This window comes from Pterocles gutturalis, unplaced genomic scaffold (assembly GCF_000699245.1).
Source record: "Pterocles gutturalis isolate BGI_N339 unplaced genomic scaffold, ASM69924v1 scaffold40975, whole genome shotgun sequence".
Lineage (NCBI taxonomy): Eukaryota > Metazoa > Chordata > Aves > Pterocliformes > Pteroclidae > Pterocles > Pterocles gutturalis.
Genome location: NW_010142366.1, coordinates 34,257 through 49,817, shown reverse-complemented (window position 1 = coordinate 49,817; position 15,561 = coordinate 34,257). Strand labels below are relative to the sequence as shown.

Here is a 15,561-nt window from a genome sequence, read left to right as displayed (position 1 = left end):
CTGAGTGAAGCAAGACAGAAAGCAGTTGACCTCGTCTTTGGATGGATGTTCTTGCTGTTTTGCTAAACATGATTCAGGTAACTTTGTTTGCACAAGGTGATGGGATATTTCTCTCCTGATTAATCTCTTGCTAAAGCAGAGTGGGGCAAGTGAATGTGGAGGAGAAGCACTGGCTCTGTGTTGGCATTAAAGACATGTATTGGAAGAGGTGATTTTATTCCCCCCACCCCCCTTACATGGCGCTACTTATGGCCAACAGCGTCTTCTGAGCCACCAGTATCTCTGTTGTGATGGAGATGGTAGTTCTTGGAGTCCTGGGCTCCTCTGGAGCCAGGAGCTGCTGCCAAATAGAGACAGAAGGGTGACCAGGTACAAAGAGATGACAGGGTTATTGGGTCTAAATGCCATCTGTGTATCACGTAGGACAAAGACTCTCAATTTCTGTGTTTTCCTGATAGAAAATAGTTACCTCACTAAGAAGCCTAACAAAAATGCAGATATGCTGCAGATGCATTCATTGAGCTATTTATCAATATTAAATGTGTAAACCGGAAAGGTCAGCTGTGTTTAATGTCATGTGGCAGCTTTGTGATCTTAATTACAGTAAAAAAACCAATGAGAAAGGCTCTTCAGAGCTTTTTTCTCCCTGATGCTGTTTGTTTTGTTGGCTTACCTGTGCTCAGGGAAAGTTTGGCTGCTTCTACTATAGTAGGAGAGATTTTTTTTTTAAAATAAAGAAAATGGGATAATATATTAATATATATTAATTTTTTTTACAGTGTCTCATTCACTGGAGGAATTCAGTGTAGCTTAATGTTTCAGCAATACAGTGTTGGACAGCAAGGTTGCAGGCAGAATCACAGTAACTGGTGCAAGAAGGTTGCTGCATCTGACCTTAAATTAGAGTTACTGACAATTGCTGCTTCCCTGTTTCTTCCTGTTTTGTACTCAATTTCAGGTATCTGGGGTAAAGAGGGGTAAACTTCAGCTTCTTCTCTTCTGCCTTTGAGGACTGCTCTGCTGTTTTTTGTTGTTGTTTACTTGGCTCCTTTATGTTAAGCTTCTAAAACTCTATTGATCTTTTCCCAAGCTGTTTTCAGAATGTTGTCAGCGGGATCCTCCTCCTTGTATAACATACCCATTCAGTTTTTAGGGGTAGTTATCAGTTTGTATGTTTTAAATTTATTGTTAAATAACTGACTGCTATAGGAACCTGACTTTTAAATGAGAATACTGCAGACGGTTTGTGCTTAAGCTACTTTTAAATTGCAGCTGAGGTTTTGAGCAGTGCCGGTATGTGTACTTGGGCTTTTGTTTTCCTCTCTCAACATGTCTGTACCTGCATGGCTGTGGTTTTCAGCTTTGCAGGTGGGAGCAAGGTCCTGCTTGCCCTGTCTGCCTGACGGTGAGTATGTGAGTTCCTCTGGTTCGTGGCCTGTGCTCAACAGTGGTGTCCTTATTTCACTGGCTGACACAGGCTGTGACTATCAACAGCAGCAAAGCACGGAACACACTGGTTCCTTGCTGTTGTAAATGCAGAGTTACAAGTAACCCCGAAGTGTTCCCTGAGTGCTGCAATAGTTCACAGCTGTGGTGTTCATCCTTTACTCATCAAAGAGCTGGCAATGGTGTGCAAGGGTGGAGCTTTGATTTCAGCCTGGTGATACTCTGTAGTTTCTCAGCTGATGATAAGACCAGCTCGGCTAAAGAGGTCCACTTATATTTCTTTCTGTACCTATTTAAAAGATATTTTTTTCCCCCTGAATGTAGTATCAATAGAGGTTCCTGTGCTTTTTTTTCCACTTCACTAACAGCACCGACCTTGTTTAACTCCAAATAAATCTTAGTAACATGTGCAGCCCAAAGACAAGGGGAGAAAATTAATCTCTAGATCAGGAGCTACAGAAAATGAAATGAATTATGAACAGAAGAGAGAGGGCTGTTTTTTTTCTGTATCCATTGTCCAAGCAAAGGGAAACTGCCACAGAAAATAAGAGTTAGTGAATGGTAGTAGTGGGGACCAGTGGTGGGGTTTTTTTCCTGAATTTAGTTGAAGTGAAAAATTAAAACTTTTCCAAATGTCCTCAGTAAGACTAACCAAAGTATAGGCAGGTAGGAGAATTAACATGTTCATAGGATTCATTCAACATTGCTGAGATTCTTTCTTTTTTGTTCAGCTTCAGTGGGAAAGTGTTGGGGAGTGGGGTGGGGTTTGTTTTTTTCCTTGCCACTGATATGGTTAAAAGTCACAGCATAAATTTCCCAACTTGGTGAAAAGCCTGTAACCCCTCTCAGTTGTCTTGTTCATCAGAAGGCAGATAGGTAATAAAGAGTCTCCTGTGTGAGAGGAGTAGGGAGAACCTGCTGTTTTAATTTTGTTCACAGCAGTGGGCCAAACTTAATTCTTTCAGTGCTGGCCTTGATAATTGGCTCGATATAATATAGGAATTCAAGCCATTGCATATCTCTGGCTTTATAACCGCTAATATCATAGCCAAGAAGGGCACAAAGTCTCCTGCAGGAACATACAGTAAATAAGAACAATAAGCATGTTCCAAAGAACATACGGGTAGTGGTTTTATAGGGCCTCAACTCAGTCCTGGTGGGTTAATTTGCATCCAAGTTGCTTGGACAAGTGGATTTTCCTGGTTTAGACTCCGTGGGGGATGTGGGTTTGATTTGAGAGATTTTCTGGACTGGATATTATGTTCATGTCTCTGATTCCTGGGAACCAGACTTAAGGGATCCTCTCTTTTTGAGAGGGAAGGATTTGATTTGGGAGTTTCCTCTGCTTTAGGGGTTTTAGAGTGTGTCTTTCCTTTAGGGTATCCCATATCCTGCTGCACAGGGTACCTTGCGCAGACATACAGTAAAGTTTTGTTTTCCTCTGGCCACCCACAGCTCTCAGCCGTGGCTAGCTAAAACTCATTTACCTTGTTTTTCGCAGACATCTGCGGTTTATTCATCATCTTCAATGAGGTTCTAACACCTGTTAAGCGCTCCTCCTCCCTTTTCTTGGAGAAGCATTTAATTATGACAGGGTTTCCCTTGGAGCACATCCTCCATTTAGTTCCCTAATTGTAGAATTCTCTGTGGGATTCTCCAGATGGGGGATAGAGGATAATCTTCTCAGAGCTCCGGAAGAAATGTGATGCCAAATTACAGAAAATAGATCCTTTTTATTAAGCTCTTGGGCTCCTTTTACTCTTATTTTAAGGTGACCTTCTTTTAAAGAGAAATGTTGGATAAATTAATAGCCTTTTTAAATAATCTTCAACAACTTTACCTAGGTTACTAATAACATTGTTGGATTAGAAATCCTGAAAGGATTTAAGCTTTTTTGCCACTTGTACTGTCATCACAGAGACAAGGAGAATAAACTTGTGTTTCACTTTTGTTTCTAGTTGGTCTCATTTTCAAGCTGCGAGCTCTAAATTAGGGAGTGCTGGCAGCGTGCTTGGCATGGTGGGCAGGTATAAAAACAAAGCCCCCTCCTTTGTCTCATGGTCACAGTGCCACTTTATGGGTCACTTGCTTCACTGCAAGCAAGTGCTGTGGCAGTGCTGTTTCAATCCCTGAGGGGTTTCCAGGCATCCTAAAAGTGCTACTCAGTGCTGCTGATGTTTGCAAACATGGTAGTAATGGCCATCCTGTTTTGTGCCCAGATGCTGGCTGTAGCTGAAGTTCTAAGTTTGCTCAGTGGAGCATGTGTCTTCTGGAGGGCTCCAGGGGTTATCCTTACAGAGTCAGTTCTGCTGAAAGGTTCCCGTGTATTTGATGTGCATGTATTAGTACTCTGTGAGCTCCTGTGTTAGCAGATCATACCAATATTTTTACAGAGTGAATGGAGAAACTAAACCACAAAGAAACATAACTACAGTCCTGTGCTGAGTTGGTGCTAGAGCCAGAAGCAGTCTGGAAATGGCTCACTCTGGTCCACTGTTCTAATCATTGCCTGTCTTTGGGATTTTGTGTGCATTTAAGTCTCTAGGGAATATTTTCTGTAGCACCAGTAAGAGTTCTAGCTTTGCACATGGCAGGTAAATACTGGAGGTGGGGAATCTCTTGTCCAGAGGGAGGCTGAGGTTATAGCTACAGATTTTAATGTGTGTGGTTGGTTGGCTTTACACTGCGATAAGCTGCTGGGGATGCATACAGCTTGCAGCAATTGAACTTCTGTGCTGAGAGGTCAAAGGTGGCTAATCCAAATTTTTGTTTGTCTTCCAGGTCTACACACAATGAACTAGAAAAGAACCGGTAAGTAGCTAATGAGCTGAATTCTAAGAATTGCAAGCCTTGTGAGTGTAATGTGCTTTAACCTTACACATGCAGGTGCCATTTGATCAGCTTAGACAGCTGTGAATGACCACATTTCCTCAAGTAGTTATAAAGTCGGGAGGGAAAACATAAAAAGATCTGAAAAAGAAGCGTTGTTTTTGGTTGGTTTTTTTCCCTCTCTGAAAAGGCAAGAAGTGACCCACTTTTGTGACTAATCTGTATGCAGAGTAAATACTGTTCTTCTCCTGACACAGTGAAATCTGATTGGGGCACTTTCCATACATGAGGTTGCTACGGGATCAGGTTTCTTGGGCCCTGGGTAATATGTGTTACCATGAACCGAAGGGCAGAGTCCTGTGCTCTACACCCTCTCCTTCCACCCTCCACTGGGCTGTGATAATCTCTGCGGTGCAGAAGAAAAAATACCATTGTCCAGAGGCTCGGATTCTGGCTACCAGTGCTCCTGTAGAGACTCTCTTCTAACCTGTTTTAGAATTGTGCCTGTTTATCCTTGAATCTGAAGTTTTAGCAAGCCTTGCAGTTTCATTACTTGGCTAGCTCTGCTATATGACTCAACCCTTTTGTAACAGGAGTTAAAGTAAGATAAATACCACTGAGACAAGGGGAGCTAGTTCACACGCAGATCAGATTATCGCCTTCCATTCAGGATGCTATAGTTAAGGTTGTGTCAGGGTTTCCATTATAAAGTTATCTTGACCCTTCTGTGGGATTTTAGAGGGGCTGAGGGGAGGAGTCTGAGTTTTTTTGTGGCTGCTAGAAGAAAGGCAGTGCTTGGTTCAGCTGCTCCTATGAAGAAACCCCGAGGGTGGGAAAGCTGAGTCTAGATAGGTTGATTGCCTCCTCTTCCCTCTTAGCAGCCATCATTTAACAAGGGATGGAACCCTGTAAGGATGGCCAAAGATACACAGAGGCTTCGAGCCAAGTGTGTATTTCCATTCAGACAACATCTTCCCATGTTGCTTCAAGGGAATCGGAGATGAGTACCTCGTGCATGACATTGTCCTCAGTTTTCCCCACATCTGCCTTCCCCTGCAGCAGCAGTGCTGGGAAGTAGCTTGGCCTTTGCATGGTGTGGATGTTTTCTTCCTGGCTGTGCTTCTACCTCCTGGTAGCTTTGAGGGTCTATAGACTTGTCATGGTCATGTCTTTCTGGGGTGATGCAGGGACATTTTTTATTTGGGTTATGTTGTTCTCTTGTCCCCCTCGAGTCTCAACCTTCTCAGCACAGCTCAACCTGGGACTGCAAAGTGTTGGCTCCTCTACAGTTTTATTTACCAATGAGGGAAAGAAAATGCAGTGCTTCGGTCTGGTCTAGAACAGAGAGTGCTTTTTTCTCGATGACAACGGTAAACCGTCACTAATTTTCAATGTTTGTATTTGCATATCTAATTGTTAATGCAAACAGTGCTTGCCCTTAGTACAGCTTTAGAGAGGAGCTGTCTCCATCTTTTCCCTGTACCAACCTGGTCCTCTCACGTTGGCCAAGGTTTTGTGGATCTGTGACCATCTTTTTCTACCCTGAGGCTTCAGACTCTCTGTGGGTGAGGTCTCAGCAGCTAGCATTACATACTTGTCCAGCTAAAGCCTGGCAAGTATTGATGGGGTTAGGATATGCCTGATACCAGCTGTGCGAGTTGAGGAAGTTTCTGACGTGATTCCTTGTCTTTAGCTGAGGACAGTAATACTGCCTGGGTGGGGATATCATGAGGATTGACTACTGTCCAGCACTTTGTTATTTATTTTACTAGTGAGAAGTATTATTACCTCTGCTTCCCCTTATGACACCTTTTTTTGAATGCTGACAAGCTGTTTGCTTGCTACAAAATCAGCTGTCCCATTCCCAGCTGGTGTAATACCATCTCTCTCTGTTCCTCTCCTTCAGTCTGTTACTCTCCCTAGTCCTCACCTGTTCCAGGTTAAAGACTCCTAACTATCAGCCTTCTCAGCAAGGTCTTTCTTCCAGGGCTTCCCGTTCTGAGGCACTATATTCCCGGTCTGTGTCTCAGACATGGTTTTACAAGGCCTTGGTTTTCACCCTTGTGGGAAGGGCACACATTTGATCACATTGGGTGGTCTTGTACAAGCAAACTACTATATCTGGCATCTTTGATGAGGAGCCTGCTGCTTCTAATTTGGGACTGTCTGTCCCTTAATGCAGATGCTGTGGGCTGATCAGCCACACACACCTGCAAACCCACACAGACCCTGTGATGGCTATGCTGGGTTTGCAGTGTTTGTTACCAGTGATTTGGACAGTGAGTTTCATACTGGAAGCATTATTTTCAAACTCCACAGCAGTGTTTTCTGAGTGAAGGGGAATGCTTCCTGGTTAGATTTTCACCATGTTTTATTTGGTCTGTTGTTAAGTTTGTCAGTGTCTCCAGACTTAACTGTTGCAAAGATAAAAGCCCTGATACTGTGGCTGGCAGGTGCTCATTTCCCCTATTATTCGTGATTATTCCTTCTGAATCTCACTGTTATCTCCACTATTGACACACACTATAATTTTAAAAATTGTCCACTATTAGGTCTCTGACTCTGATTTTTCCCCTCTTGTCTGTGAACAGCAGCCTTCTTATGTTCAGTTAAATTTTGTGTTAACCCATTCAACAATTACACAGAGTTTCTTTCACGCAATAGCAAGAGAACACTAGAAAAACAAAATGCTCTCCTCCTTTTTGAATATATGATTTAACTTGGGCTCTATTGCAGAGCTGATGATGTTTCAATGTGTCAGAATTAAGAATCTTGTACTCCTTGGATGTTGATAAGTAACAGAAAATATATTTTAAAAAATTGAAGTGATGTTTTAAGCTTCGCTCCTTTTCTTAGTCTTGAAATATTCCATGCTAAGGAGATGTTTGATTTGGTACTGAATATTAACTGTAATATTAAAGTGACTTCTCTTTCTGCTTTGATTTTTTTTTTTTTAATCTGAAGAGATTGCAGTGACATTTATATAAGGGGCTTTGTTTGATTTAGAAAAGATTAAAGTTAATTTATAGTTATTATCTGTCATTAATCCTCATGTTGTAAAATTGTTTGCGTTTTTGATTTAATGGGTATGTGTTGCAGTTTCTCTCTGCCCAGAATGAGTCATAGCTTGCATTTAAACAAGAAACCAGTATTCTGCTTCTCATCTGCTACAAGGTGTAACTAAACCAATACTTCTGAGTCCGTTAACATGCCTGCCAAGAAACTGATTCATAAGCAACACCCCATAATTTCCTAAAAGAAAACAGGATAAAACAGTTAACTAAAAGATGGACTTTGGTAGTGTAATATTTTCACAAAAAAGAATTATACATACAATTCAGGCTTAAATTAAATGGTGCGTATTGTACAGATAGCAGAATTAACTGTTGTCTGAACATTTTAGACACACGCTAGTTTTGGGAGGATGTGGTCAGTGTGGTATTAAGAGAAGGTACATGGCACTGAAATGACTTTCCTGCTGCTCTGTGAAGTGGCAGTTCTGGTAGACCAGCATGGTGGTGGTGTCTGTCAGAAAAGTTACAACAAGACACAAGAAAGATGTTTGTAAAGCTATTGATCAGATTTAAAAAAAAAAAAAAAAAAAAAAAAAAAAAAAACCAACCACAAAGGTGTTTCTGTGTATCCTAGACTATTGATCTATTTGTTTTTGGTGATTATTGCATTGTAATACAGCAGAAGAAAGGAAAGGAAAGCAAAGCAGAATAATCTGGTAAAGAAAGAGTTATTAGGGCAGATTTTTCTTGTGGTGACAATAATTTAGTTCAAAGAAAAGATAGCTCTGATAAGAGACCTTGGGAGAATCACTCAAAATTTTCTGAAGATCTTACAGAATTTGTGGCTCTGCAAAAATACCTCCTTTAAAATTAAAAATTATGAAGTCTGAAGGAGACAAAACTACTTCCAAAGCAAGTTGCTAAAGAGTTGTGTTTAGTGCAAAAGCACAGAGTGATGCAAAATCTTTTCCCTCTGGTATCTTTTGAGATGATCAGAAACAAAGTGAAGATGACAAACATGTAGCAATGATCGAGTACTGCGTTCTTTAGCCTTTCTGACTCTTTACCAGGTTTGCTCATCTATGTTCTGCAATTCCCCACCTGTTCTCTCTTTAACATGAGAGACTGTTTGTCGCAGAGTTTCTTCAAAACAGTTTCTCCCACGGAGCTGGCTGTTACACGAGGTTGCATATTTGAGGTATTGGAGGAGATAAAGGAAAAACCCTACTGCATGTTTAGGAGAAGACCATGACCTGGGTCAGTTTGCACTGAAATGTGGGGCCTTCTGAGGCTCTGCAGCAATTGCACAGTTTGGGTCGTTCTCCACAACAGGGGCTTGAGTGTGTCCATTATCAAAATGCAAGAGAAGAAGAAGGGGAAAGCATTTAATTTAGGGCATTTAAATAGTTCTGGTATTAAATAGTGCAGACATGCTGTCTAGGCTGGGAAAGACAGTGGGAAAGGAAAAGAAAGCATAGCGAATCCTTGCTACTCTGAATAGACGTGGATGATTGTGCTTTTGTAGTGCTATATATACTTGCCAAGTCAATCATCATCAGTGTTTGTCTTGAACCAACTAATCAATGTGGTGTTGAGTTCAGTGCTATTTATCAGAAGAGATGGAACAAGAAACTAATCCAGTAAATTTCATTTGTTCTCTGGAGTGGGCTTTGTTTTCATGTTAACTTCACATAGCAAACATTGACAGTACATATTGTTTTCCTCTTTAATAAAACTTGGAACCTGTGATGTTCCCTGCAGCAGTCAAACCCTGGCCAGCACAGCTGAGTATGCATCTTTCTTTGACACTTTCAAAGGTCAGAGCACGCACTGATCCAGCTTGCTCCTTGTGGGAACTGTAGCTAAACTCTTCTGTCTCCATTGCCATTATGGAACAAGAGCTGGAGGTAGCTAGCTGTCTTCGACTCTGTTGCTTCGATGAAAGATGTCTCCGTTTTCAGCTGGGACTAACAATTGTCAGCAGAGCTGAAGCATGTTCCTCTAGTTTAGGAGATCTGGATACCTTATTACACTGCTGTACCTGTTTTTGTTTAACCTGGCAACAGTGAAGTCTGTAGTTTGGAGTAAGGCTGTTGGAGAGATGTTCTTTCTGGATATGTTTAGGCTCAGCTGTCATCATGTGGTATCAGTCTGCCTTTTGCTATATTGTGGTTATTTCTCTATATTGCTCTGGGAACTCACCAGTCAGATGCTGTAAAACTGTTATCTGGTCTTTTTGGCTGACCGTCACACTTGTTCATGCGAAGAGCCTTCTTGTGCAGAAGCAGCATTTTGATTCACTTACAATTGGAAGTCTGCAAATGCTTTGTTTTGCATTGGCTGGGCAGCAGAACATTTTGAACTCTGAGTAAAGCTGCTGAAAAGGGACAGTTGGTGTCCATGCCAAAGTTTGAAGGAAACAAAATGATCCTCATATTGCTGGAAGTCCTTTAGTACTGCTTGTATTGGAATTTCTTGTTTGAATAAAAAAAGAAATCATACTTAAAGCGATGCAGTGAAGGTTGAATGCATGCTTGTCTTCCTTTCTGCTCGCAGTTCTCTGCACCTCCCTTATGAATCCACTAGCAGTTGAAGAAAGAAGAGGAAAAAGAACAATACTACTATTTTGGATAAACTGTCGCAAAGCAAAATGTTTTAATTTCAAAAATGTTGCACAATAAAATCAGCATTATAAGCCAGTTTTCAGAAACAGATATTTATCACAAAGCCCTTCTCAACTGAGATGTGTTTCAGGGACACTTTCTGATGTGTTTTCCTCCCATAGTGTAGAAAGAACTGTCAGCACAATCTGCTTGGTCTTGCCATAATGGTCTGATGCTGAGAATCCTTTCGTCGTCTTGCCTCCCACAAGGTAGTCTTTACAGGCAGAACCCTGTCTTAGAAAGAAACGTGCTCTGCAGCCAGGTCTCCCCACTTACAGTTTGAGTTCTTGAATTCGGCGTCCTGTTCTTAAGATTTCCAGAGCAGTGAATAGAAGAGGTATCAAATGATGTATTACTGGTTATTTGCTGCTTTCAGGGAGTCAGGAGAGGGTCTGGTAGCTGCTGTGGATGTGTAATGAAAGCAGTCCTGTGTACTTAGATGGTATCTGATTTGGAGTGCATCATTGCTAGCTCTGGTTCTTGAATCTCTTCCCAAACTTGCATCCTTGAATTTCTACTTGGGTGTGTTGCCACAGTTTTCTTTCAAGCTGAACTGTCTCCGGTTCTGTGTGTTTATGGCTGTCCTGAAAAAAAAAAAAAATAGGGGCTGAGCAAATCCGTTCTGTAATTAGTGAGCTTGGACCAGGGAAGAGTCTGGCCCCAGGTAGGAAGTCAAGCATTCAGCTTTCCTGGCTCAGTTTTCAGCTGTATCAGGGCTCTGTACTTGCTGTATTTCTCCCAAATGCATCTCTGTAGACTTCACAGGCATGTTTTGTTTTGTTTTGGTTTTTTTTTTTGTTTTTTTCTGGGGTGCTGTTTCTTCTAGTACCGAGAGACAGAAATTCTTTTTCTGGTGACTAGCATTGCTCTTGGGCCTGAGAGCATTGCTAGCTAAAAAACGCTTGGGGAGTTGCTGCCTTAGAGAGGATGAAGTAATAGAAATATAATTTTTGAGACGGATTACCTGTACAAGTTTCAGGACTTTGTACTCTTGGGGCAGAAGCTGGAGGTGTGTGAGCTGATCTATATCTATATCTAGTACGTGTGTTGATGGTATTATAGCGACACGGCCCATACAGACTTGAGATAACCAAAGGAAATTCAACGTGGAATAGGAAGTGTAGGCAAGAAACTTTCTCATTCTCTTTTCTGTATGCAGCACATTTTTACGAAAAATGTCACAACTTTGAGAAGCTGTAAACCTTATGATATGCCAAGGCAGGATGGGAAGAGTCAGACACCCTCATTTAACAGGCAAGGAGCAGAAACACACATGGATCCAGTACCTGGAGTAATGGGCATGTTTGCATTGACCCATTCTTCTGCTTCATTGATCCATATCTCCAGCCAGTTCCTTGCCTTTTCTCTCTTTCACAAAGGTTTCCCCTGTCCCACCTCTACTTCCTCCAAAACCTCATCCTCAATCCCTGTGTCCCTCTCAGTGTCCTTCCTGTCAGTGTTGTCCAGAGCCAGGAGGTGCTGCATGATGCTGTCTTGTTGCGCTTGTGTCTTCTCCCATCTGAGAAGAGAAGAGGGGCACAAAGTGAAGGTGCCTTTGCTGCTGTGGGTGGCTGGTGGGGCTTGGTGCTGTATGATCTAGCCCCTTGTTTTGGGTGCTGCGGTGTAACAAGAGTTCATAGCCTTCTCTGGGAAATGAAAGCAAAAGGCTTCATCTCACAGTTGCTGTGGTTGTTGCCTGGCTGCAAATGGTGCTGATCACCCCAAGCAGTTTGCATAGCTGTGAGCAAACAGACCAGGCAGGTTCCCTCCCCAGCAGTGCTTGTGACAACCATAAAACAATTAAACGGGCAATGTGCAACCAAGGGTCAGGAATTCTCCTCCCTTGGAACCACTGGGTAACATGGACAGGGCTAAGTGAGGGCTGTGGCAGAATATAGTGGCAGACGGTGTCATCTACCTGCCTCCCTTTCTGTGTGCCTTGAGAGCTTGAATTTGTCTAGAAATATAGATCATCTCTGCCTAGCACGCTTTGTGTTTGCTCCTTGGTAAATCCTTACTGGGCTTTTGCAAAATTAGAATATCTCCTTTTTCAAAGGTGGCTCTTGGGTCTGTGAGATGCAAAGCTGAATGTCATATAAAGGTTTTAGATTTGTCCGAGTCTGGAGGAGCACTGAGGAATCCCTGGTTCCCAGAGCAGTAGGGTAAGACAGGTCTTCTGCCCAATGGTCCATTAAAAAAATTAAGGGCTGTCTTTTGAGGATATCCTTTATGTGTACACTGCTGCCTGAGCATCACTTCCCATTAGCTGTGTAGTAAGATTTTCTGTCCCTCTTGCCTGTTAATTATTTACCTTTGAGAGTGCATTCATAAAGCAACATGACTTATTTAGGGAAAAATGAAACGTTTCTGCAAAGGATGGATGCTTTTTGCTCTTACTTTTTTTTGCCCAGGGGTTTAAGTAGAGTACCTTAAGACTCAACATTATAGAATGGTTTGGTTTGGAAGGAACCTTTAAAAATAATCTAGTTCAACTCCTGTTGAAGAAAGCATTGCTGTGAGTGGAAGATTTTGCAAGTTCAGCTTGTAGAAGGTGAGGCAGGAAAAGGTGAGGCAGGAAAGGGGATGTAGCAGTTGTTACATAGTGATCTTGTAACTGCCTCTACAAGGGTTTCTTGTCCAGGAGGGGCTGAGGGCAAGAAGGAGGTGTCACAGAAAATGATACAAAAAAGCTTAGCACTGAAACCTCTGGTGGAAAGTTGTGAGTTTGAGATGCAGTGTTACTTTCATAGAAATAGACTCTGTGAATGATACCGGTGGGTTCACACATGTTCCAGACTGATAACAGCTCATATGATAAGGGTGTGGTTTTTATCATGGTAGGTAGTAAACAGCTGCACAAACTTAGTCATGCTTATAAGGTCAAGTGCAGCCTGCTATTTCTAAGTTGACTGATTGCTGAGCTAGGGTGGAATATCTGAAGGCATCTGAATCGTTTAGCAGGTCAGCTCTTAATGAATGACTCTTGAATGAATCCTTGCTCCCCCTGCTTGTCTCTAAAGTGCTGTAGTTGTGCCTAGTCATTTGGAGAGAAGTGCCAAGGGTTCCTGCACCAAGTGTCTTACTGTCCAGGACAGTGAATAATGCAACAACGAAAGGAGGGCATTTGATAGACACCACTCTCCACTTGAATAAGTGGGGGCAAGGACCCTTCTACAGGCATGAAAGCTGACAAAGCCACATACCCATCAGAGGGGATATGTGGAGGGGAAAAGGAAATTGATGCCAGACTTGATTTTGATGCTTATTTATGTATGGGTAGATCTCCCTTTTGAGTGGCCCAGGAGAGAAAAAGAACAGAATAGGAGGGTTCAGAGGTGAGATCAGATCTGAGGAGCTCCCCAGCCTTGAAGGAGAGACTGGTCAGCCAGTAGTCTCAGGACGTGAGAACAGGCGGCTGCTGGCATTTCCGTCTGCTACTACTGTGCATCCCTCATTGTGCTCAGAGCTGGATTGTGCAGAAGGTATTGCTCTGGCTCTCCCAGACCTTGAGGAAATTCTAGGTGACGTGACCTCCACCTCTTCCTCTTGGGAGGGACTTGCCAATGCTACTTGAAGACACAGTATGTTGAACACTTGAGGTAATTCTCTGTAACCTCACATGGCCAAAGTCCAGCCCTGAGATGGGAAGTGTTTTGCTCCTTCTGGAAACTCAGTGAATTTCTTCAAATTAGTTATTTTGAAAGGTGGAGCAGTGTAACAGGTTTATTGTAGAAATCAGAGGTTAAAAAGATGTTGCTTTGTATCTCCCGTGTCTTTCATTCCCACTTATCTGGCCTTATTCCCTGGAGTGGGTTGAGTTGTGGGTTGCCGAGCGAGACTTTGCCCAGCTGTATGGGAATCTTCCACGCAGTTTGGAAAATACCATTCATTAGCTACTTCGGTAATGTCAAGAGGCCAACTGTGGGGAGAGTACTCACATTTGCACAGATGCACACAGTTACTTGCAAGCACATACAAAGAGCTTGCAGTTAAAAATCTACGTGCCCATCTCTTTTTAACAGGGGAAAACAGCCCCAGCTGTGTATACAGCCTGGTGTTTCCCTTTGATCTGTGTTTGTTTCCAGTGTTTCTCATAGACTGGATCCTGGCACTCCTCAGAGCTGGCTGCCCTTTTCCATGCTTGCAGCTGCATAACTGCATATAGAGAAGCTTGATGGAATGACTGGGGTGCAACTGGGGGTGGGGGTTCCTCTTCCCTGCAGCCCCTCCTGTGGTTTGGTTTACTCCTGCCCTTTCCTCACCAACCCGCACAGCAGGGGATTGTCTCATTCTGCTAGTGGAAATTGTGCCTTGCAGATGCCTCAGGATCTTCCCTTTTACTTTGCCTACTTTATCCCACACGTGTGGCATTATTGCCCTTTTCCAGCTGCACGCAGCAGCTGCAACTCCCACTCCAGAGCAAATCTTTTGCTCTGTCATCAGGATCGTAGCTCAGAGAGGCAAAATTCCCCTTTGCTTTCCAGAGACTCGGCATGCTGCCCCTGCAAGCTGGCCGGGGCCCTGTGCCTTAAAGGAGGGCAAGAAACTGCACTCTTCAGACTTACATGGTGTTTTGTGGCTGTCAAAGATGGGCCTGAGAGGGGCCTGCAGCAGCACGCATTTGGTCTGTCCCCTTGCCCCAAGGTAGGATAAGCTCTATCTAAACCTTTCCTGACAGATGCCAGTCCTAACATGGCCTTAAAAACCTGTGACAGCAGGATTGCCCAGGGAGGCAATGCAACCTATTTCCCTGATTTAACTGTTGTTACTACTAGAAAGTTTTTTCCCAACATCTAACTAAGAAGAAAATTATTTCAGCATTGTTCCAGGGAAGCAAAAAAGCTGACCAAACTTGAGTGCCTCTGTGTGTGTCAAGGGGAGAGTCCTGAATGCTGAATACAGTAATCATCTTTCATTGCAAGAATCAATCTGTTAGACACTAGAAGAGTGCTGAGAAATTCTGCCTGAGATATGGGAACAGGGGAAAAAAAAATTCATCTTTCCTTTTCCCAATACATGCGTTTGCCACTTCACCTACCCAGACAAGCAACTTTGATGCCAAAAAGAAGTGGGAAACCGGATGGGAACACTTTGTCTCCAGTGGGTATTCTACGTAATATGACCCTTTTAGGAAATGCGCAGAGCCTGTTCTCTGTGGTGTGACCTCTTTTAAACTTTTCTTGGCTTGGAAAAGCAGCTTACAGGCTTGGTGTTCACTGGAAAAAGCACATATGGGGATGCGTGTCACTGAAGGGATTGCAAAGGGGGAGAAGAGCAGAAATCTTATATCTGGAATCATATTCTTCAGGAAAACACATGAAGGCCCTCTGTAGTCATGCATGTCTCTTGGAGTTTCTTTCAGTTGTTGGTTTTTTTTCTTAGTGATCTCTGAGAAAAATATATGTGGTGGGAAAAGAGCAGAGTGGGAAGGGGGTTATACTGTGTGTTGGGCACATTGTAAATGGTTAGCTGTAGTCGGAGTGGAAAGCTGTTGTACAGACTTCTGTAAGCCCTCCAAGCTGACTTGGGTCTTTGCGAACAGTGCTGCCTTGCACTACCCCTCAGCCATCCAGGGAAAGCAAACTGCATGTTTCTTAAAGGCTTTTTTT

At 42.8% G+C, this 15,561-nt stretch overlaps 1 protein-coding gene across 1 annotated transcript in view; it reads left to right on the top strand.

Moving 5' to 3' along the window:
• Positions 1-15,561, top strand: part of MXI1 (MAX interactor 1, dimerization protein) — a gene marked incomplete at its 5' end in the record, with an annotated part of 47,380 nt that overhangs the window by 13,307 nt on the left and 18,512 nt on the right. The window contains one exon of the mRNA XM_010084333.1: positions 4,228-4,257. Within this exon, the coding sequence (XP_010082635.1) occupies positions 4,228-4,257 (30 nt within the window). The remainder of the gene's footprint in view (positions 1-4,227; positions 4,258-15,561) is intronic.